The 26280-nt window shown below is 39.2% G+C and overlaps 2 protein-coding genes across 5 annotated transcripts in view; one reads left to right on the top strand and one right to left on the bottom strand.

The window, feature by feature from the left end:
- The window catches only part of LOC123747208 (Homeodomain protein 2.0), a 28592-nt gene extending 19961 nt beyond the window's left edge, over positions 1-8631 (top strand). The window contains exons 3-4 of the mRNA XM_045729243.2: positions 6126-6337; positions 7666-8631. Of these exons, the coding sequence (XP_045585199.1) occupies positions 6126-6337; positions 7666-7995 (542 nt within the window). The 3' untranslated portion in view covers positions 7996-8631. The remainder of the gene's footprint in view (positions 1-6125; positions 6338-7665) is intronic.
- Positions 8632-13625: 4994 nt separating this feature from the next.
- The window catches only part of LOC123747434 (F-box/WD repeat-containing protein 7), a 34844-nt gene continuing 22189 nt past the window's right edge, over positions 13626-26280 (bottom strand). For all 4 annotated transcript variants that reach the window (XM_045729660.2, XM_045729661.2, XM_069320008.1 and 1 more), the window contains exon 13: positions 13626-26049. In XM_045729660.2, coding sequence (XP_045585616.1) covers positions 25906-26049 — 144 coding nt within the window. In that variant the 3' untranslated portion in view covers positions 13626-25905. The remainder of the gene's footprint in view (positions 26050-26280) is intronic.

The raw sequence follows: 26280 nt of genomic DNA, 5'->3' as shown, positions 1-26280 counted from the left end.
TGTGTGGTCTGGTCCAGTACAGTGTGTGTGTGGTCTGGTCCAGTACAGTGTGTGTGTGGTCTGGTCCAGTACAGTGTGTGTGGTCTGGTCCAGTACAGCGTGTGGTCTGGTCCAGAACAGTGTGTGTGGTCTGGTCCAGTACAGTGTGTGGTCTGGTCCAGTACAGTGTGTGGTCTGGTCCAGTACAGTGTGTGGTCTGGTCCAGTACAGTGTGTGGTCTGGTCCAGTACAGTGTGTGGTCTGGTCCAGTACAGTGTGTGGTCTGGTCCAGTACAGTGTGTGTGGTCTGGTCCAGTACAGTGTGTGGTCTGGTCCAGTGCACCCATACAACTGTTGACCCATACAACTGTTGACCCATACAACTGTTGACCCATACAACTGTTGACCCATACAACTATTGACCCATACAACTGTTGACCCATACAACTGTTGACCCATACAACTGTTGACCCATACATCTGTTGACCCATACATCTGTTGACCCATACATCTGTTGACCCATACATCTGTTGACCCATACATCTGTTGACCCATACAACTGTTGACCCATACATCTGTTGACCCATACAACTGTTGACCCATACATCTGTTGACCCATACAACTGTTGCAGGAAGCTGTTAAGATAAACCAGAGGTGTCCCCAGATCTAAGACTTCCAATGGAACAACCACCACCAGAATTAAGGCTGAGGAAGTAAAGAAACAATTAGATGACAGACTAAGGAAACAGGCTCCATCACACTGGAAAAAGAGGAGGAACACGGAAAGGGTTAGACGAAGAAATGGTTTAAGATAATTCAATGTACAATCTATAACTGTAAATATAAAAAAAAATCGAAATTGGCGAATTACATTAAACTTAAAAAGTTTGAAATCCGGGACACTGGGAACCGAAGCTTAATTGACCCTTACAAGCATATCTAGGTGAGGACATATAGGTGACTGTATCTAGGTGTGTGTATCTAGGTGAGAACATGTAGGTGAGGACATATAGGTACCTGGTTGATGGGGTTCTGGGAGTTCTTCTACTCCCCAAGCCCGACCCGAGGCCAGGCTTGACTTGTGAGAGTTTGGTCCACCAGGCTGTTGCTTGGAGCGGCCCGCAGGCCCACATACCCACCACAGCCCGGTTGGTCCGGCACTCCTTGGAGGAATAAATCTAGTTTCCTCTTGAAAATGTCCACGGTTGTTCCGGCAATATTTCTTATGCTTGCTGGGAGGGTGTTGAACAACCGCGGACCTCTGATGTTTATACAGTGTTCTCTGATTGTGCCTATGGCACCCCTGCTCTTCACTGGTTCTATTCTGCATTTTCTTCCATATCGTTCACTCCAGTACGTTGTTATTTTACTGTGTAGATTTGGTACTTGACCCTCCAGATCTTCCACGTGTATATTATTTGATATATCTCTCGTCTTCTTTCTAGTGAGTACATTTGGAGGGCTTTGAGGTGACTGTATCTAGGTGAGGGCATGTAGGTGAGGACATATAGGTGAGTGTATCTAGGTGAGAACATGTAGGTGAGGACATGTAGGCGAGTGAGAGGCGGGCGCTCCAGCTGGCCGCGGCCACGACACGCCATAAAGCGTGGGGGGTCCACACTACACCCTCCGGCCTCAGCACCGACCCCTGAGCCATTTTTACATAGTCCTTGGTGTGGCTGAGCTGGAGTGTGGTGTGGGGAGGGGAGGTGGTGATGGGGGCACGTGAGTGTGGAGTATGGGTATAAATGTGGCGGCGTGCATGAGTACGGCATAGGAAGGGTCCTAATGGGCTGCGGTTGATGGAGGTGCTTAATGGTCATGACAATGGGTTGGTCTCCTGTGTTACCATTCTCCACCAAATTCACAACCCCGTAAGATGGGGCGTGGTATGAGTGCGACAGGTGTGGGCGTGGTATGAGTGCGACAGGTGTGGGCGTGGTATGAGTGCGACAGGTGTGGGCGTGGTATGAGTGCGACAGGTGTGGGCGTGGTATAAGTGCGACAGGTGTGGGCATGGTGGGGGCGCTGTAGGTGTGGTGGGGGGCGCGGAAGGTGTGGGCGTGGGCGCGCTACTGGTTATGTTTAATGTTGTTTTGCGAGCGTCAAACACTGGGTGGTGGGAGGCGCCTCGACGCTGTACACATAAGCCAACACCTTCATTACCCTGGGCTTGTGGCCGCCACCCGCCTCCAGCCTCCTCTTCCACCTCTTCCTTATGCTTCTTCCTCTTCCTTCCTCTGCCTCGTCAGTGCTATGTAACCAAACTGGCTTGACGCTTTCTACCCATACTGACTTGCCTCCTATTTTCTGCCTTTTCCTCCCACCCCACCATATATATGTTATCATCATGTTAGTTTTTCTTCTTTCTCTTCCCCCATCCTGTTTACCGTTCCCTTGCTCCCCTGTTCTCTCTGTGGTGATGACACCAGTAACTGTTGCTGCTTTACACTTTTTTGTTATTATTATTTTCTACCACAGACGTGGCCACACATTTACAATACTAAGCAGCATATATACATTTTCTTCTGTCCTCCATGGACAGGGTTAGAGATGTGTTAAACATATAGTTCAGGGATAGAAGACCTACGACCAAATGGTTGCTAGGTGCCAGGGACTGTAGCAGTTGACACAGGGTTTCTGGCACAGCTGTGACAGTATGAGTAAGAGTGGAGGGAATAATAGTAAGCAGACGATGAGTCACAATATCGTGGCTGAAGATATGATGATCGAACCACACACAAGATGAAGTGACAACAACGTTTCGATCCGTTCTGGACCATTATCAAGCCGAATAATAGTAACAATGCAAGTGGTAGTAACGCTAGCCGAGGAGTGTGAATGGTAGTGCTACTACTGACATTATTATAGTACATACATATATGCAACTTTACACAGAAACCAACCCAATCCACCAACATCTACATTAAATACTCTGAGCTTTCCTTTGTCTGTGTTCGTATTTTCTTTCCCTTCGTCTCGCAGTTCCTCTTCATCAGACGTATTGCTATCATATTGTTTTCTCTACTCACCGTAAATATTACTTATTTTGGTGGTTTTCTTATGCACATTTACTTCCCAGGTTTGCCTCCATCACCAGCCACACCTGGCCTGGGGCGGAGCTCACTAGACATGCTGCCTTTCGTTACGAAGCATGTGTAAAGTATTGAACACATGTAAGAACATCCAGATGAGAAAGATTAAGTTTAATTCTTCTAGGATTCTCTGCGTATGTGTACAAGAAAACCTGCCCAAACAAACTGTGACGCGAGATGTGGTTCTTGGGTTGGTTCCTGAGCTTGCCTGCTCAGAGATAAACTCTCAGTCTTTCAAACAACTTTGGGCAAACAGTATCGAGAAATGGAGATATTACCACCATTTCTCGATATTGTTTGCTCAAGTTGTGTGAAATATTGAGGGAGGGAGGCATTCATGATGTCAGTTGTTTAAGCTGGTCGCATCCATCGTGGCAGTTTGCGGCACTAAGAAGAGTGTTGGGGGCTGCTGCACGTGCTCCTTCCTTCCCCAGGCTACTATGTTATCTTTCAAGCGAGTCTCCAACCACATCAGCACACACACACACACAGTTACCATTAGTACAGGGATCATTGAAGGTGGCTGTCTTTCATGGGCCTTGGGGCCGGAAGTCATAAGGGTGAGGATGGTCTCTTTCATTCCACCGGGTTACGGCTCCGGGTTGTTTATCACGAATGGCTAGAGTTAGTCTGCACACAGGGAGCTGTGATTGGTCGAGAACAAACAGTTTACAAGTTTCTGTCAGCGTTTTGAGTCATTGGCGTCTGTTTATAGCTCATACCCAGAATACTAAGTTAATCTGAGACTTCCTCTGCACTTCGCTCAGTTTGCCTCATACCTGGAGGGTGTTGGCGGACGAAGAGAAACAGAAGGAAGGCAAGGGAAGGAACACTGTGTTTGTAACAATGTTTAGCGGGCTCTCGGAAGAGGCCCGCATTTATACCGTTTTATTAGGCTATAGCGTTTCATCAATCAGCGCCATAATGGCCACATGAGCCGAGGCTGCAAACGTTTATATGGGAACAGTGACGACACCAACACCGCGCCTGCCACAATTACTTAAACTGTTGACCAGTGGTGTCATCTGTTCCGCATATTGCACGCTCCAAGTTTTCAGTTTACATGTTAAAGAAATGTGATAGGCTAGGGAGGGAGGAACTATATATCGTAATGGCTAAACAGAGCGAGGGAGGCAAAATATATAAGTAACAAAAGATGCACTATTATTTTTAAGAAATGTCCTAGAATTGTTATAATATTGGAAATTGCATCAGTAGCCTTTAAATTATTTATCATAAGTACGTTTATTGAGACTATAAAATACCTCTCAAAAGGATAGACTAGCGTAGGCTATTTCTACCCTCCACAAACCCGTGTGGAGGAGGATGGAGGTGTCCATCTTCAGAACCTTAACAATATACCTTTAATTATTCTGTTTTAAGACATTTATTAAGGGGGAACTTAATATCGGAGAATAATTCCCAGTAAATAGTCATACTTTTTGTAATAATTGGGCATAATTTGTTAATGCTAATTATTGTTAATTGGGCTCAGTACTTTCTTATACATAAATTATGACAAAACTGTAAGGAATGAAAAACAATTAAGAGATTTTGAGAGACTGAGATTGAGTGATCCTTATCCTGACCCCTTCAAAGTGCTATATAGTCATAATGGCTTGGCGTTTTCCCCCCCCCCTGATAATTCCCTCCCTTCGTGAGACTGTGAGTTGGCTTGTTATCCGTAAACCAGGCCCAGAACGTGCAGTTTGTTCAGCCAGTGAACTATTGTGTGACATATTGCGCACTCTGACCTTTTGATGTCTCTAAACAAACATTTTGGCACAAATTTGCTTAGCTAAGATAATGTGGGTTCAGTACCTGAACTCTGTGTCACACTATCATCCACCGCCCCCGTTAGATGGGTGTGTGACACTATCATCCACCGCCCCCGTTAGATGGGTGTGTGACACTATCATCCACCGCCCCCGCTGAATGGGTATGTGACACTATCATCCACCGCCCCCGCTGGATGGGTGTGACACTATCATCCACCGCCCCCGCTAGATGGGAGTGTGACACTATCATCCACCGCCCCCGTTAGATGGGTGTGTGACACTATCATCCACCGCCCCCGTTAGATGGGTGTGTGACACTATCATCCACCGCCCCCGCTGGATGGGTGTGACACTATCATCCACCGCCCCCGCTGGATGGGTGTGACACTATCATCCACCGCCCCCGCTAGATGGGAGTGTGACACTATCATCCACCGCCCCCGCTAGATGGGTGTGTGACACTATCATCCACCGCCCCCGCTGGATGGGTGTGTGACACTATCATCCACCGCCCCCGCTAGATGGGTGTGTGACACTATCATCCACCGCCCCCGCTGGATGGGTGTGTGACACTATCATCCACCGCCCCCGCTGGATGGGTGTGTGACACTATCATCCACCGCCCCCGCTAGATGGGTGTGTGACACTATCATCCACCGCCCCCGCTAGATGGGTGTGTGACACTATCATCCACCGCCCCCGCTAGATGAATGTGTCACACTATCATCCACCGCCCCCGCTGATGGGTGTGTGACACTCATCCACCGCCCCCGCTGGATGGGTGTGTGACACTATCATCCACCGCCCCCGCTGGATGGGTGTGACACTATCATCCACCGCCCCCGCTGGATGGGTGTGTGACACTATCATCCACCGTCCCCGCTGAATGGGTGTGTGACACTATCATCCACCGCCCCCGTTAGATGGGTGTGTCACACTATCATCCACCGCCCCCGTTAGATGGGTGTGTCACACTATCATCCACCGACCCCGCTGGATGGGTGTGTGACACTATCATCCACCGCCCCCGCTGGATGGGTGTGTGACACATCATCCACCCATCCAGCATAATGGCTGGCGCCGGTTTATAGCAAGTCAAGTGCTGTATTTTCGTAATTTTTTTTTGCACGAACCATATGTTTACACATTTACTGTACTGTTTCTAAAATATATCGGGAATATAAACATTTCTGGCCCTAAATTCTTTTAAATTCAGTCATTTCTCCTATTAATAAAGCATCTCACAAGGTCTCTTTTTGTTTCCCCCGGCAGTATACGGTGGGGGCGTGGGCGGAAGTAGCAGCAGACACGAGGTAGTGGGCGTGACAGCAGGTAGTCACGGGCGGAGGAAGCGGACGTGGACGCGGGCGGTGTTCAGCAATCTACAGAGGAAGGGACTGGAGAAGCGATTCCAGCTGCAGAAGTACATTACCAAGCCCGACCGACGCCAGCTGGCCGCCACTCTTGGCCTCACCGACGCCCAGGTGAGCCGCCCTACACACCACTGCTTCACCTAGATGATAATTTAGCTTAACGTACTTCATGTACGTTCTTAATAACGAATGAAATATTCCAAGAATCTAACAACAATTACGGCATCATTAAGAAATATTAAACATTTGAGCCAGAACTGTATATTGACGAAACTCATAGCCAAGCTTGCGTGCTGTAGGTCGCGCAGTTATGATAATAACTAACCTTACACTGTAAGTCTTACTTGCTGTGAATACTGGTGTACGTAGGCACTGTTCTCTCATATTATCAATATTTGAAATAGGTATTTATTGATCTATACTCATAATGCCTATTTAAGAATCACTACAGGTTGGTTGACCCTAACATACGTAATAAATTGTAAGATCTTTACGTGCAATTACAAAAATGTAACAAATTAAATTACTAAATATCTAGAGTAACAAAGTTCTCCGTATCTTACACTTGCTACGCCTTCTTGTCTACCGGGTTACATAATAGCGTAGGATCGCTAGATTTTTAGTATGTTAGGCATGTACTGAGTGAGTGCATGGTTAGATATAAATAGGCATTACCTTGTATGGATCAAAAAGGCCTTTCACAATTTCCTTAATTCTAATGTTATGTCACAATGTGGGGGTCAATTGAGGCTGCGTTCGAATTATGTCTCATGCGTCAGATGTGACAAATAAACTGTATCAGTGGTTCTAGCATTGAAAATGATGCACATAGTTTGATAATTGTTTTGATGTAAAATATTTATCTTTGTCAACGCTATAACTCTACCTTGTGTAGGTTCCAGAGATCAACGGCCCGCGTCCTGGTCTCCGACCAGGCCTCCCAATGGGTCGTCTCGTCAATCAGGCTGTTGCACGCGGCTGCTCGCAGCCTGACGTATAAATCACAGCCTGGTTGATCAGGTATTCTTTAGAGATGTTTGTCGGGATCTCTCTCTTGATCAAAACGAGAGGTCGGCCAATTATGCCCATTATGTGTAGCGGGAGCGTGTAAACCCCAATTACTGTTTATTATTCCCATCTGATGCTATAAAAATAACAACACAGGTAGTCTACCCTTCCAACCCGTTCTCGCACTTTCTTATAGTCAATATTGACTTATTAAATACGTGCATATGTGACATACTAATTTATTGTGAATATTTTAGTTTACCTTGAAAAGCTTCATAGAAAACACCGACCTTACCTAACCTTCTTAGTATGTTAACCCCTTCACACGGTCGCTCACCGTCGCCTGTAAAGAGCTAAGACACGCATTCAAACCTCAGACACATATCTTGACATGCTTATGTTGTTACCAAACTGTTCTCGCCTTTTTATAGGTCAAAGTTTGGTTCCAAAACCGAAGAATGAAGTGGCGTCACGCGGAGCTGAAAAAGCGCGAGCAGCAGCAACAGCAGCAGCAACAACAGCAACAGCAGCAGCAACAGCAGGAAGGAAATCAGAGGGAGCAAGGCGAGGAGGCGGAACGAGGCGAAGAACTGGAAGGTGAAGAGGAAGAAGAGGAGGAAGAGGGGGAAGAGGAGGTAGTGTTGAGGGGGCACGGGGTGATGTGTCTAGACGGACGCGACGATGACGACGACGACGACGAGGAGATCCACCTCGGTAAAGGCCAGGCGGACGAAGCCATGGGCGAAATTAATGTAATTTGAAGCAGGAACTAGTTAGAGTACTGATCCAAAGACGTTTTTAAGGGAATTTTGAAAATAAATTTAAGTTAAAAAATCGCGAGAAAAACACATCTGTAAAAATTGTTAATAAAAAAATTGTTAATAAATATTGTTAAGTTGTACGTACGTTTGCGTACGTACGCGTGTTTCCTCTGGCTTCATGACAAGGCATAGTTCACCGTCTTTCGGGTTCCATCAAACCTGATCATGGTACCTCTCTATTACAAGCCTAACCCGCTAATCAGCGCGGAGCCTCGCAGCAAAGTAAGTAACCGTCTTGCGGCGTCCTGACAAGTCCCGGGCCTGCGCCCCCTGTAACAGCAGGCTCTTTTTACGGACACCATCGTACGTAGGATTCTGTAGACGCTTACAGTCGAGTGGCTCGGGTTCAGCTCCCGTGCAGGACAGACCTGATGCCAGCAATTGTTGTCTTGCAACTTGAAAGCTGCTTGTAAATACCAGCTAATTAAGTCACGTTTTGATTTCATAAGTTAATGTCATATTTTATGGTTGATATATAGATCGAGTCTGAGGCCCAGCGCTGCACCTTATGTTGATGTCTGGCGAGATTCGTTTTTTTATGTATATATATATTTTTAAATATAAATAAAAACAACATTTTATTATTACATTTACCAAAACAAGATAGTCCTTCACGAGACAAACACTGCTGCAAGTGCATCATTTTGCCACACTTGGCAGATCGTGTCTCGGGGTCACAATTAAGACGCTACTTCGCAAAAAGGATTCAAGAAGAGAACAAATCCACAAGGGCCGTGATGAGGGTCGAACCTCATCATGGCCCTCGTGGATTTGATCATCTGATGTATCACGCTATTGTGGTTTCTGTGTGTATGCAACAAGAGATCTATTAGTTGATACTGATGATGCTATTTTTTTAACGGCTTTATGATGGTCTTTGACATTGTGTTTATATGCGTTAGTATTTATTATTGAAGGGATGCTGTACCCAGCCAAAATGCAACTGTCCTGTGAGGGGGGGTCGCCAGTAGCTCACCTGGCTTACACTTTGGGTAACCCTCGCTCAGCAGCCTGTCCTCACAAAGGCCAAATGGTCGTTAATATAGCCGCCAAACCCCCCCTCCTTTTTTTTTTATTGAAAACACTACACGAGACTCCAACCCGTCCTCAGGCCAGGCTCGTTAAAGCTGCGGCCACCTACCCCCCCCCCCCCAAAAAAAAAAAGGCATTGATCAATTCTAACGTAATGTACATTAGAAATAAGTTCGTTCTCATTCGTATATTAATGTTATTATACAATATAGTTCTATGTATGGTTGGGTTAGGTGTTTAGATTCGGTGATTTTTTTGTATTTGAAGTACGTGGGTGAAGGATTTCAGCCCGTCCTCATAAACAAAGGCCAATGTGCATTCCATGCACCCGCCAAACCAACTGTTTATTAATTAAAAACGGTTTACACACGACTCACAACCGATTACGTTCGAAGGAAGCTTGTTCTTCACTGACGAATTTTGTTCGAACCACAACGCTATAAATGCTTCACCCATGTACTACAAATACAAATAATCGTCAAAAGAACATAAACACCTAACCCAACCAATGCCTAAATGTGCACGGTATGCTAGTATATAACAATATTAATTTATATTTGAGAAAATTCCTATTTTGAATGAACAGCATGTTATAATTGATGAATGAGTCTTTGGGGTCGACAGCTGGATGAAATGGACTTGTCTGAGTACGGGTTGTTTGGGGACGACTGTAGATTGAACATGTATATAATGAGAATGGATTGGGAGACCCATATGTCTGTGGCCAATCGAAAACCAGATAAACCCAAAATCAGTATAAAACCACCAGAAGGCATAGCAGCAAAAATGCAAATTACTGCATTATTGTAAAACCCCCTCCCCCCCTTAAACAAGGCAAACGACCCTAACCCTGATCCACGCGACCGCTGTTCCAGGTGGCAGCCCAGAACAGTCTGCCACCTGCTGTGATTACCGCTTGGTCAGATGGTCTCTGCTGGGCGCTCTACAAAATTTTATGTAAGTACAGTTTGCTGTTTACTTTCTATGGAACTTGTTCCTCCTGGGGCATTGTTTTGCTTATTTTATTTTAGCCTCACGATTGTATATATTTTACCTATACTGTGTGTGTGTGTGTCCTATCGATCTAGCTTCTATTTCGCTACGACCGGGGCCAGGGAAGGGGACTCTGGCTCCTACAGAGGCTTGCGTTTTCACTACCCTACCAGACACCAGCTCTGAAGAGTTGGCATGGCCTCAAAGTGTTTGTCTCGTCTTGCTATTTTACATCCTGGCAGTGCGTGGAATGTATTCTTCCCTTCGGGCTTATTGTTACAAGGAATCTTTGGTTGAGATGTTATTCCTTTTTTTTTGTACTTCACGTACCGTATGCACTTTATAGACTTAACTTTGCACTAGTTGGTGGGTTAAGTTAGGTTTAGTTCACACGTTTTAGTACTTCCTTTAATGTCCGTTGTGGCAACGCGAGAGGGCGGAATTGCATATCCAGCTATGACTTTAAATTTTGCCTTAGGACTGTTACACCAGCTTCATCTTACCACTACAAGGGCGTCTCCGAAGTTAGTGTGTTAAGCATTGCTCTCTGGCTGCCCTAACCGGTCTTCACTATACGCTGACTTTTTTCATTTTATTTTATTTATATATACAAAAGTTCTTACATTCTTGAAAAGCCACTAGCAGGCATAGCGTTTCGGGCAGATCCTTCAACTTAATTTTCCCTGGAATACTTCCCGCCAAATCGTTTAACAACTAGGTACCCATTCACTCTTGGGTGAACAAGCGTACTGTTAAGGATTGGTGCCTAGTTAATCCTTCCCGGCCAGGATGCCAACCCAGGTCAAATCGCTCGCGAAACGCTGGGCGAGTGTCTTACCACTGTGCCACAGAGACTATACGGGGATTCATTCCGCACTTTGTTGTTCACGGGAGACATCTCCCGTCACGCAGGGTGCAGTCGCACCTCCACAGATCTCCAGTATCATCTATTGACACTGGTAATGGCTCAAAAGGGCCACCACTTACGGGCTATTCATGCCCGTGCCACCTTTTGGGTGGCTTAATCGTCATCAATCAATCAATCCCACTTTGTTGACGACCTCACCATTAGCTGTTTCGGCGCCGATTTTCCCTACAGCGATCTCTCCAGCTTGTAAGCAAGTGTGTCGTCTTTAGCTACCGTCACAGCTTGTAGTTCTGTTCTACGAAAACTCTTGTTATGATTTACTAGGAAACATATCTCCCACCGATCAACCTTGAACGTCGGTGACAGTTAACTTTATGTAAGAATCATGCCTATCTGGATTGAGCGTTGATATCCACATACCTGTCTTGGTCATCACCTATCCACAGGTACGAAAAATAATAATTTTATGTACAAAAGTACGTAACAATACATTTTTGTTTCACTAGATACTTTAAAACAAAATACACGAAATATTGATACAGTACTGTAACAGTAACAATAAATATGGGTACTCACCAAGTGTCAGGATGTTTCTCCACATTTGATCTTGGAATGATTGATAGACGAGTATGGTGTTAAATGAGGGTGGAGGTTGATGTTGAGGGTTAAGGGTTAAAGAGAAATTCAGTTCGCTCTCTCTTGGAAGTCCTCTCCAAAGTCTTGTTAATTGCCTCAAGCCATTTCTTTACAATTGTGAAAACTGTAAAATTTATAAAATGCCATCAGACTGAAGACTGACATTCGATCTTCTCTCCGTGAACTTTAAAATGATTTCAAATCCCTTCTATACTCTGCCACTCTTGCTCGAGTCTTCCTCATCCTCCTCTTGACTCTTGCTCACCTGGCTAGTTTCTGTCACCAAATTAATAACATCATCATAAGATATGTTTGGTGCAGTGGAACATCTCTGTCACACTCAATCCATGTATCAACTTCCTTCGTGCACTAATAATAAAAAAATTATATTGCACATTGCTACATCACTCAGTTTTACATAACTTGAAACAATTTTGTCTTTTGCCTTCAATATATCACTTAGTGGTTTTACTAACTTTGTACTTGGTGAACACAACACTTCTAGGAATTCCGGTTTCAACATCCTTTGTAATGGTGAAGATTTTGTTCGAAAGTCATCACAACGTGTTTTCTCTTGGCTCCACGGCTTGTTGAAGCCCTTAACAGATTTCCTGATGCCATAGGAGCAAGTTGCAAACAATATGCACAGACAAAATGGTAAGAGGGGGAACAGTTTTTGGACGCCGCAGGCAGCCACAATACTGTCGTCCAGCAGGTACTGACTGCTGCATCTATAACACAGCCCAACCCGTCCTCGACTCGGTCAACCCCACACACATTCATAAATTTTAACAAGTTCATGCAAAATGACAATTTGCTCAAATATAAATTAATATTATAATATACTAGCATATTGTGCATATATAGGCATAGGTTAGGTTAGGTGTTTAAATTCTGTTGCCGATTATTTGTATTTGTAGTACGTGGGTGAAGCATTTGCAGCGGTGGTTCGAACAAGATTAGTCAGTGAAGCACTTGTTCCGGAAGTGTTCGAACGTCATCAGTTGTGAGTCGCGTGTAACAGCCCGTCCTCCAAACAAACATCCAAAAGTGATTCCATGCACCCGCCAAACCCCCTGTTCACGAATGAAAAGCGGTTTACACACGATTCACAAATGTAGACGTTCGAACACTTTCGGAACAAGTGCTTCACTGACGAATTTTGTTCGAACCACAACGCTGTAAATGCTTCACCTACGTACTACAAATACAAATAATCGCAAACAGAACCTAAGTACCTAACCTAACCTATATATCCACAATATGCTAATATATTATTATACTAATTTACATGAGAAATTATATATATAATATATATAGTCATACCTAATGGCCCGTTTCCTAACAAGCTGAATTTTCGTGAAATATTTAAGTTTCTAAATGTATTTCTTATGTAATGATAATTTTCATTGTATTATACAGTATATGATTGCAATTTTGTTATTTGTGACAAAACATATAAATTGTATCAATCCTAACATAACAAAGTCAGTAATTCATGTTCCTAATTTAATAATTATTGTTAGAAAAGAACCAATCTGGAAAGAAATATTTGAAAATACAGTAATGAAAATCATTCAGCCTGTCAGGTATATTGGATCTTGCATACTAGGTCAAGTAGTTGTGGTTCTGGTTATTAGGTACAATATAAATAAAATGTTGTACCTAATAGGCCAAATTGCTTAACAAGCAGGTTTCCTAAAATTATACATTTTCTAACAAATATGCCTTATGAAATGATATAGCTTTCTACTATATTATACAGTATATGATTTTTTTGTTCAAGTTAAAGCTAACAAATTTGATCAAACCTAACTTACTTGCCTACCTAACCAAGCCTATCTTAACATAACTCGGTCAGTAATTCATGTTCTAAATAATATTTCCTTTTAAATTTGTTTATTTGAATTATTTAAAAAAGAACCAAAATCAAACTGCCTGTTAGGCAAATCAGGCCTTGCACACTAGACTAAGTGGTGCATTCTGGCTATTAGGTATATTATAGAAATAAAATAAAAGGATAAATAAAACATTCCAAGAATCTAATTTTACTTGTATATTTCAAAATAAAAACCGAAGCATCTGGCTAAATTAACTTTGCTTTTATGGGTTCCAAAATGTTTTGCATACACTTCTATAAATAAGTTATATTTATACTAAAAAAGTAATATAGTAATCAAAGCAAACGTTTTCAATAATGATGGGAAGTTTTATGAAAATTAAAGCTTGGTTCTATATTGCAGTAGAATCTCTTGTTACAAGTAATTTAGTTTTACACACACGTACTGGGAAACATGAATACCTGTATTAACATAATTATTCCATGTTGCCCTTATTAAATCTGTGGAATTTCATGTTTTGTTAAATATATATCTTGCAACATTATAGATTTCATTTACAATTTTACTGGAAATCAATTCTGGACCATTTTGATCAGTTGGAAAAGTCAAAGAAGGCTTCTTATTTACTGTATCCTTTATATTAAACATTGTAAGAATCTAAATGCTAAGGTTCTACTTCATATAAATATATTACTGCACACACACAATTCATCCCAACCAACTACAATAGTGCTGTCCTGTAAAATATACTGTCTGTATGTCTCATACATAGAGACATGACATCAAAGAACAGAAAAAGTTGTGAAAGAGTATTCCAGGTTACTCAACTTGTTACTACATAACACATCTCCTCATCAAGCACCAACTACAAAATAATTAATAGCTCAAAGTTACTAGAATAAGCATTAACATGGACATCTGTCAAGAATAAGCAATCATGGGCCTCTGGCTAGTATATTTCACAATACATTGAACATGTATTTACACGCTGTACTCAGACTTGAGACAACTAAGGTACGGTGTCAGGAAAACATGTCTGCACACTGTAATGACGGATCATAATACACCTCAATCAAGTCCAGGCACCTCTCACCAAAAAACAAGATTAACATTCGAGCCGTGTTCAGAGTTCACAAAACACACAACAGTAACTTGCTTCTGCAGGAAACATTTGCACATGTAACATGTATGAGGTCATATACTTCCGGTCATTTATCACCTTTTTAATTTGTGTTGCATAGATACATTTTGTAAGGCCCATGAGAATTCACCAAAAATCACAAAGCATCTAACTGCAGCAGTAGCATCTGGAAATGTGTGTTAATATTTCTACGACAACACATTTATTACAAACGGTGAACACAATTTTTAACTGCATTAGATGTTTATAATAAAAAACCTTCTTAACCAGAATTTTGTTATACAGTACAACGATTATCTTACTCAAATCTTTTTTTCTTTTAAGATATATTTTCATATTTCCTAACTATATATTATAATGCAACTACTGTACCAAGATTCATAGTTAAGAACTGTTTGAGTAGGTTACTGTATAACAATGTAAAATGTTATCTTGATAACTGGATCCATAATGGTCACTTCACTCTACCTATTTAAAAAAAAAGCACTACCTTATATACAACTACTGTAGATTGAACACTTTAACTGTACATGAATTAAAGCAAATCACACACAGTACAAAAGCTGTAAATAACAGAACAGTTCTAAAGATATACAGGACCGTTCAAAATTTCTCACGATACTTATTTTGTCCTCAGCCTAGTCATTCAGCTTAATGGCCTTGTTCATTGTACTGTATCTTGTTAATGCACCAATAAAATTACAGCTACTTTAACATTTTTGCTCAGTGTTCTACAGTCAACAATACATAACTGGAGTGCAAGTGCTTATTCACTAGAAAGTTACATCACGTGAGGCAATTAATATACAATATTTGGAATATTTGGCTTGTTCAGAAGATGTAAAAAGATAATGATGACCTAATAAGTCAAGTGATATTTGAATTCTATACCATTTTCAGTTTCCAAAGTTGCACAACCATCCAAATATTCATATTAAGCCAGAGCCTCTGCAATATTGCTAGGACTAGCAGAGTATCTACTAGTCCTACTAGCTATGCCAATATTGCCTGGATTAGCAGAGTATCCATTATGCCAATAAAAATGCAAGAGCATATGAATGATCAATTAATTTGGTAAATATGTCTACCATAAGTCTACCTTTCCAGTATTTTCTACAATCACTACTTATTCAAAACTTGGTTGCATAGACATTTTGATAATTGAGCTCTATCTTCACCTATAACCCAGAGGACACACTTCTGGTATAGCCAATGTGATGTTTAAATACACATCTGAATATTAACTAATAATCAATTTGATTTTATAATACAGGAATCCCACATGCACATCAGTTATTTATTTACATATTTTAATTGCACAGAACATTTTAGAGATGGTGATGAAAAAACTTCAAGCTAAATTACCATATTGTAACATGTCTTTTGTGTCCCTTTGTCCCTTTGTTGCTGGTGTCCAAACCTTTAGGTTTTGTTGTACTGTAGCTTGAAGAAATGTCCGAAAACGAGTAATGAAATTACCGAGGCACTATACAACCATGCATGGCAAGATGCAAAACATATAATTATGAACTACAGTATATAAATTAGGGTCTACTATGTTATCAAACCACCTTAAAATTGGTTGCTCATATGCACAGCTCCCAGTGGTGTAGTGGACAGTGCCATCACCTGCTTGCCACACAATTGTGAATGACCCAGATTCAAACCCTGAGCAGAGAGGGATGATTGGGAACTAATTTTTCACTGTTTGCCCTATTCACCAACCAGTAAATTGGGCCCATGTATGAAGATGCTTGAAATGAGCTGCAGGAGGAAGAGTTCTTAGCCTCCTACCAAGACTTCTGCTCCATTCTCTTAAGTGTATAAAAAATAAATATAATCATACAAATACATTACATCTAATTTGTTTATAACCTTATCCTAAGGTAATTACTGTATATATTTTACACTGGATATAGATATTAAATTATATTGTTAATATCTTATACAGTACTCTGAATAATAATATACAGTATATTGCATGAACACAAGTTTAAGAAAACGGAAAAAATCAAAAGGAATGATTAAGCAGGCTAAAAAAATATAAAAATATATATACTGTATACATATGCACTCACTGACATTTCCTCAACTCCTTAAATATACATAAATGTATGCATATTCTATACACTATTGGTGGGGAGGGGGCAGGGTTATGTTTGTGTGTAAACTTGCCTATCAATATCTATGGTGGAGTGAGGTCTTGCTCTTTATGCACCACCTACTGGTTCTGACATTTGAATTCTTTGTCGAATTTGGCTTTAAAAGTTATGGATAGAAGCAACTTCCACAATTTCCGGGTGTGTATGTGTGTGTGTAATTACCTAAGTGTAGCTACAGGATGAGAGCTACGCTCGTGGTGTCCTATCTCCCCAGAACTGTCATATAATGCTTTGAAACTACTGACAGTTTTGGCCCCTACCACCTTCTCGCCTAACTTGTTCCAACTGTCTACCATTCTGTTTGCAAAAGTGAATTTTCTTATATTTCTTTGGCAGCTTTGTTTAGATAGTTTAAATATATGACCTCTTCTTGAAGTTCCAGGCTTCAGGAATTCTTCCCTATCAATTTTATCTGTGTGTTACGTTGTGTTAAAGTAACTATAAAAGGAAAGCGCTAAAACCTGTGTGCATGTTACTGAAAATGACCAAAAGGATCAGTAAATACTTTTGGCACAAGTTTGTGTATTTCTTGGGCTCTTCTTGAAACAGGAGTTGGAACATTACCTTTCTAAAAGTTAACTGAGGGATTTGTAATCATCTTACATCTTGTGTTTTTGTATGATTACAAATTCTTGAAGCCCTTCACATAAAAGTTGAACAACCCACCATAAATACTCAAATAACAAAACTATTCACTCTACCCACCATGAGTGAAAACAAGACCAGAACGTGAAGATGGCAATGACAATGCCACGCCCACTACACCTGACTAATCTTTGTATGTACAGCATAGGTTATTGATCCATGGTTCTAACCTTTACTCATTACTCCTCACCTATTTGTATGTATAGGTTATTGACTTAGGCATCTTACCTTTTTACCTCTCATCTAATTGAATGTACCTGACCTCCCAGTGGTATAAATCTGATATGCTCTGTCCTGTCCCATTTACGGGCTATTCATGCCTGTGACACCTCTTTTGGTGGCTTAATCTACATCCATCAATCAATCAATCACTCCTGTCCCATCACTTGAGAATGAACCTTGTAGCTTCAAAATGGTGTGTAAATTTTTAGTAAGTGTAATACATTCTACAGTTAATTTTTCTTTTAGTCAACCTAGAACAAAAGATGACATTTAGAAAAATCCTCTTCCAATTAAACCAAAATTCAAGAGCACTAGTCAGAGGGATAGAAGCCCTAAACAAGAAAATAATCAACATGGAATATGCAGTCATATTTAATGAAACATGTCTAAATGAAAACTTGCTGCCAGTATACACCAATTTTAATAATTGGTGTATATATATTACTGTATTTATAATATACATACAAATTTACCTACACAATTAGTTGCCATTGCATTTATCGGTTCATTATTTGTATTCCGTTTTGCATTAAGAATAATTTAAAATACAGACATGAAACTGCTAAACTAACTTTACCAATTTAGCACATTTTATCCACAAGAAAGAAAAAAATTCCAGTTTAATAAATACTTACACTTAAGCTAATGCCATATAAATAAAGTATGTTTTCATTTTCATATCCAAAGCAGATTAGTCACTTCCACCAGCTTTTCTTTAGTGTACTTCATCATAAGAGGGCAAGACTGGGTGTTAATCCTTCATGTTCAATCAAAATGCTAACACGTGAAAATTTGTACCCAAGAATTTTTTTTATTTTATTTTGCATCACTGATCCCTGTAAACCAAGTGCATAGGTACCAAGGATCACATTGCAGTCGGCTCAAGGAATGAATTCACTAATTTATAATGGCAACAATCTCTGATTTTGAATCAGAGTTTTTCATGCACAAAGAAATCACATTAACATGTATCATTAGTACATTATAGTAATGTTAACTTAATACTGTACATGACAACCCGAGCATTAAACAAAACTTTAAAGACTATCCTTTGTTATGTTTCTACTTTTTTCACATTATTCCAATTTTACTGCAATTTCTTTTTTGCATGTGCTCTTAACTCATGATAATAAATTTCTTCAACATATAGACTTGCATGGTTGCACATGTAACCTATTTCAGAATATGAAACTTATTATTCATTATTTACATAATAATTTAACTGAATAACCATTACGAGTATGCAAACATTCCCTCTACCTTAATTCAAATTTCAGGTGGAAAAGGCAATACTTTATACATAAATGAACTTAAAATTATTACATTAGTTAATTGTAATTAACAGACTGAGGAGTGTGAAAGAGGGAAGCTAGTAATTATCAAAATGTGCTAAGCCATAAGGGCTTAGCCATAAGCCATAAGAGCTTAGCCATAAGCCATAAGGGCTATATACTGTAATGCTAAACACGAACAGATCACACTTACAGCTTGGCCTTACTACGTTTATTTGGGGACCAAAATATACTGATTTATGACTTAAGAAGTACTTTACTTTAAATCATAAAGGGACACATTTTGTACTTCAAGAGAAACTGAAAATATTTGACAATGCAGTTTGCATGCACATCTTGCATGAATATATCTCATAACATACCATATTTTAAAGGAATTTAGGCAGTTAATGAAGTATAAAGTTTTATCTTTCATAATAATATTTAACATACACTAAAAAAAATTGCTCTATGCAGAAAAATATGAATTAAATAGGTCTCCATACTTGTGAGAATTACATAGTATTAATATGAAAGATTTAAATTTGACTAAATTGTAGTAAAGGCATCACAACCTTTTTGGTGGGTGAAATATATTTTACAAGCAGTACTCACCAGCAAGCACCCCATTATATGAACACTTTCTCTTTTTACTGAGTAACAATATACTATTAAACAGGAATGTATCAAAGTAGAAGGTGCAATAGAGTATTTAGAATGAAAAGTATGAATACAGCTAATATTGTCTCAATTTATAAGGACTCCAAAACCAATACAATATTTTGAGTATGGTATCCAGCGCACAATACCAATACAGTATGTGCATAGATAACAGGGTAGGGAAGAAATGATGACAAAATGGCAAAATTAAATACTGTACACAATAGTGTGTAGAGAAAATTATATCGATAGTGTAGAGGACAAATTAAGTGCACAAAATATTGTAGGGAAAAATTATGTACACAATTCAGTGTATAGGGGAAAATTATGTACACACTTGATAATACAAATTAAGTAAATACAGTATACCACAGTGAGGCATATCATCAGTTAAAAACCTGCCAGCTAGGATTTAACACACAATCTGCCTCTACAAGTCATGTATACAATAGAATGAAATGATCACACTTGTATAAACCATTAAAAACAAATGATGTACTGTGCTAACAATATAAGCAAGTGGAACACTTATTTTTAAACCTTCAAATAGCACTTGATGTATTGTACTGGAACTCCTTTGATATTCACCGAGGCAAAATTTATTGAATTCAAGAATTGTCACACTGTTATTTCCAATTATAACAGTGATCCACTGCCCACCAATACAGTCTTGAGGACTATGATGACCAGACCACACATTAGAATGTGAAGGGACGACGACGTTTCAGTCCGTCCTGGACCATTCTCAAGTCGATTTGAGAATGGTCCAGGACGGACCGAAACGTCGTTGTCCCTTCACATTCTAGTGTGTGGTCTGGTCAACATACTTTAGCCACGTTATTGTGACTCATCGCCTGCATATTGAGGACTATAATGTTTGAAAACTAAACCGCACACCAGACGATGAGACGACTGTTACAAAAGTCGTCATCTCGTCTCCTGGTATGCGGTTTAGTCCTCACGTCGTCAGCCACGTTATTGCAACTCATTGTCTGCACTATAATGTTTTCTTCCCCATAGTAATTTTCACTACAATTAAATGTTAGTAACATTTTAATAATGGAGCCTTAAAAGTTTGGACAATTAGAATTATACAACTAATTAAACAATAATGTTATTCATTCACACAATGTACTTTTCATTACCATTACAAAGGATGCCTACAAGCAGCCATACAAGATCCTGGGAGTGCCACATGGTTGCTTCGGTGGCAATTAACCCCTGGGGGGGGGGGGGAGCAGTTATTTAATAGCCAACAGTAGCATTGTGCACCAAAAAAAAAAATTAAAACATTTTCTTCTAATATTATTAAAATACATATCACGGAATTTTTTTTTTTTTTTTGCATGAGAGAGATTTTGGGTGTGATAGGACGAGGAATTGTGGCAAGATACAAACACTGGCACGATACTAGGCCAGGCTGGTCTGCTCCAGCCAAGCCCAGTGGCGGCAGTTGTCACAAAGATATTTATTACTGTATTATTTCAATGTCTCCAATTGTTTTTTTGCAGTAATATTATTCAACAGTGTATAATGTGATAAACTTGTATAAAATGTGAGGACCATTGCTATAATAAAAAATATGATTAGCATATTGCTCATAAGAGCATATGATGAGTAATATGACTCGCCTGGCGTTCCGCGCGCGCTTTGTCACGGGTTCGTATCCTGGCCGGGGAGGATTTCCTGGGTGCAAATCCTTAACTGTAGCCTCTGTTTAACTCAACAGTAAAAATGTGTACTTGGTTGTAACAACGATTCTTCGCAGTGGGGATCGTATTCCAGGGACCTGCCCGAAACGCTACGCGTATTAGTGGCTGTACAAGAATGTAACAATTGTATATATCTCAAAAAAAAAAAAAAAAAAAAAAAATAGTGATACAATTATTATATTTATAGAACAGTACAACAATGTTTTTGCTGTAACTACACTGCATATAGCAGTAGTAGTAGTAGGCATCCTGCAGTCTCTGGAGACTATGGAGTTGCGGTCAGGTTGTCGAGGCTGGAGTGTCCTCTCCAGGGCAGGTTGATATGAAGGAGAAGCTGTTACCCATGCAGCAGGGTTCCCCCCCCCCCCCTTCCCACGTTGCTGAAATTATCCAATGGAAAGGCAAAGGCCAATACGCATGGTTCCAGCGCTGTTGCAGGAACCACTGCATATACTGTATGTTATTTATATATATAACTATCTATACTTTCATGCATCGTTACAAAGTTTCTGGCATATGTAGTAATCTTACAACAGGTTATCAGAGTTCAGCTTAGTTACACACATTTTGCACTAAATTCCAACAGCACACATTGAATATTTAATATTTTCTTTGTCTTTTGAATGTTTTTACCATAGATTTCTCAAGTGCAATGTTGTATTGGGCTATCAATAATATTTGCATTATAGTAGGAATAGAATATTGGTACACACAGATATATTCATGTCACTAATATCAGTTACATATTATATACTTTGAAAAATAAAACATAGTATTTTTGCTGTTATTACACTATATAAACACATATATAACTTATCTACATTTCTGTGCACCATAACTAACCACTAAGATTGGATGCTGAGAGTATATAAACTCAAACACAATCCAAGTCAGCCTATCACCTGGCAGCTGAGTGTGGCAAGTACATTTTTACATATTTAGCCAAGTGTGGCAAATACATTTTTACATATTTATTTCAATGTCTTTGAATGGTTTTATATCTAGTTTTTCCAGCAATATTATTCAATAGTCTGTAATTTGAGGACTCCATACATGTAGATAAATGTATAGAACATTGCTATACTCAAAAATATGGTGCTCATATCTAGTGACAGGTACCAGTATTACATTCTTAAGTTAATCAAACAGTTTTTGCCATTATACACGTTATATATAACATCTACATTTTTGTTCACCGTAACAAACCACTAAGCTGGTATGGTGTGCCCAGACAGCATAGCCCACCTCACACCAGTCAGCTGACAACACTACTTCACTCAGCAAGAATCCTCCTCCCAACATACTACGCACATCGCTAATTCTTGGCACAAAGCTGCTATTATCAGAATTCTGGTCACTAAATCCTGTAAATGAATAATTTTCTTCAAGCTTATTTTGTAAAGGAATGTGAGAAGTCATTTCAAGATGCTTAGATGGACCAGGTAGAGTGCTGTGGCTGCCTGACTAGCACTGTGAACATCATGAACAACATTGTGTTCACTGATATCTGAACAGTGTACTGTCTTTATCAGTCAGGGGTCTTTAATAATACAGTCAACCCTAAATAATAGCAGTTACTGTACATATATATTTTTTGTATTTTTTAATTTTTAAGCAATGCTGTGGTCACAAGGTGAACAGCAGTGCTGTTAGCTCATACTGCATGCACCAGTATTGGTTGCTCACTCGGTACTACACTCGGCCTTCACACCCAGGAATGGTGCCCACACTTTTTTTTTTTTAAATGGCATCTATTTACTGTCGCTCGGAGAAAGCCAACGTGAACCCTGCGTAGCCACAGGACTTTTAAATCTTACACAATACTCCAAAACACACATGCATGTTATGCACCCTCCAGTCAGTTAGGCCAAAATCATATACAGTGCATATGTATCATTTGTGCCCTGTAAGGGTTAAGGCTCACGATCCTCGTTCTTAAGTCAGTAATATTTTTACTACTGTATTGAAAACTTTCTTTGCATTTTATAATGATAATGATGAAAGGTGAAGAAAAGCTCAATAATTGTGTGTACAGTATTATTAAACTGAATTTTCAGATGAACCTACATCCTTGATTCAATACACTTTTCATACAACCTTCCAAGTGCTTGTGTTTATATGTCTGGCAGAGTGCCTCAAATGGGGTCCATCATTAGAGATCATTATGATTATGATGTCTCATAATAATAATAATAATAATGGGAATAATGTCTCAGTGGTACCTGGCCCACAGTTCCCAGAATCCACGACATTTGATCATTCCTCAGAGGTTTTGGCATACATTAGAGTCCCTGGAGAGCATAATCATAATGATCTCTAACGATGGACCCATTTGAGGCACTCTGCCGGATATATAAACACAGGCACTTAAAAGTTTGGTTCAATACACTGTTTACACCACCTTGATAAAGGATGCAGAGTCATCGAAAAATTCAGTTTAATAATATACTTACACAAGTATTGGTCTTTTCTTCACCTTCATTCAAACACTAGGGTATTGTAGTAAGCTTCTCAATAATAATAATAATAATAATAATAATAATAAATTTCTCATTAACATTTCTAATCTTTATGAAAATACAAATGCTTTATTACCATTATGTATTTTGTATATAATAAATCAAACTAAACACAGAAAACAAAAGTTTTGTAAAAAGTGCCGTGGAGAATACACATATACAGTATTTTGTTGGACATGCAGAAATTCATCTGTTGCTTTACTACATAAATTATCCAAAGATGAATACAACATTTAATAATAATAATAATAATTGAAGACCATCATATATGATGAAACTTTCACTCTCCATGGCTGTGACCCACATCATGCTCTAAGTTATGGTAAAGTTGTACCATAACATATCCAATACACTACTATGTGAATAACTTGAAAAGTTCAGCGGTGTTTTTAAGTGAATACCAATATTCTTTCTTCTATAAGCATATGTCTAGAAATAATAACAACAGGCAGTGAGCAGTTAATGATGGGAAGTAACACATCATAATCTCTGCACAGATCCTATACCGCTTTAGCCCATTCATATGCACGCTTCATTTTTGTATACTATACTTCTATATATACACACTTAAATCCTCTAGCTTTATTCAATAAAATATTTCAATATGGTTTAGTAATGAATGATAAATATGTTTTTCACCAAAATGTCTATATTTTAGATGCAAAAGAGACTGCTTAGGTCTCCAAGCAATTGAGGAATTTTGTTTGCTAAGAGTGCTCAACCTTCTAAAAAAAGTTTAATACATAGGCATTGTAGCTTGTAGTTATGTATAATAAAGAGAATAATAACGTAGCTATTGTTCAAATTTATATTATAGATATTTAATATTTGTATAGACGAGTAAGATAATCACATGAAAACTTACTTGCCCAGTGAAATAGGTAAGCCACATGAAGCATTAAAACACATCTTTTACCAAAAGATATGAGCATTGGCAATGCACATGCTGACCATGCAATGAATCATGTTGCTGGAGTAATAAGTATGCTTATTCATACCCGACTCGAGAATGAGACAAATATCCGAGGAACTCTATACCCAAATTTAGGGAAAAGTACCCACAGGCTCAGTCCTCCCAGGTTTTTTTCCAGTTAATTATTTTGGGACAGAGGAGGCATAACAACATGCCTCAGCTCTACAGTCAAAGGTCACTGGAACCTTTCCTGCACTCCCATACCACAACTCATTCAGTGACTAGCATGACTTCTCTTACAGCTGCTACACTACTATCAGAGAGGAAATAACATCTCTGATATATACGTTAATGCTGCTATTCTTTTGTGGTAATATCACAACAGCTATGTCTGTGACTCCCTATACCTAAAGCAACCATATTTATTCATAGTAAAGATAACATTCCATCAACTATTCCTCTCCACATTGCATGGGATGAGAATCTAGAGTATTGCAATGATATTTGGATACAAATGAAAATGAAAATAAATAGAAACCTGAGTAAACTTACACTGGAATCAACAAGGATAATTTACATTTATACTCTTCACAGAGTAAGTTATATATTAAAGAATTAAATGTATGAAATTACAATATTATGTATAGCTAGCTGTAAATATGCAGCAAGTTAAAGACAAACAATCAAGTCAACCTTAGCCAAAGGTGGGACTTGAGGTACACAACTTGCTGATAACAACATGCCTTCACCACATTGTTTTGCAAATCATCTACAATTTGATCTGTGCAAATTTCCGTTTCACCTTGCAACATGTATATTTAGAAATAATAAAGCACATCATAAAAAAAATAAAAAAAAATAAACTACTATTTGATGACTTTGACAATGGCTCGCCTAATATTTTACACTGTAACCATATTGTATGTAGTGAAAACTGAGCTTGTACTATTTTTATATTGGATGAGAATATCATAGTTTCATTAGTAATATTACGAGTATAAAATAATTAACGACTAATAAGATTAATTTAAGAGTACATTCCTCCATAACAAAAATTAACACAACCACGCAACAATTAAATGCATTCACACAAATAAGCTCAAAGCTGAACAAGCATTCCAGTCAAAAATTTCAAGAGAAGTAAGTAACAATAAATCATCCTAAATTATATAAATACTTTCACAATCACGTATGCTCATCTTGCTACTATTTACCTGCAGCACATTCGGGTAAAACTAACACACACTGAAATCCCAAAGTTTGACAGTCTTATCGTAAGACCCGCTTACTATCACGTGATCATTGAATGCGAGGCACGTGACACCATCAGTGTGGTTTCTCAGAGTCACTAACCGCCGACGAGATTCCCGGTCCCAGACCTGAAATTTATTAACGAGATGCTAAATGTTTGTATACAAGATGCAATGAAAGCTCAATTTTCTTTTGCATAGTGACAAGCAATCTCTCATGGTTTTTACTCAATATCCACTCTCCTACATCTATATCATTCAAGGTCTAAATTGTATGTCAGCAACAGATACTTATACATTATATATATTATAAAATCATACTACAGTATATATGAAGTTACCAATGCAATGTTAAAATTT

This window comes from Procambarus clarkii, chromosome 94 (assembly GCF_040958095.1).
Source record: "Procambarus clarkii isolate CNS0578487 chromosome 94, FALCON_Pclarkii_2.0, whole genome shotgun sequence".
In the NCBI taxonomy this organism is placed as follows: domain Eukaryota; kingdom Metazoa; phylum Arthropoda; class Malacostraca; order Decapoda; family Cambaridae; genus Procambarus; species Procambarus clarkii.
Note: the sequence above shows the minus strand (reverse complement) of the source record. Positions and strands in the feature narration are given on the sequence as shown.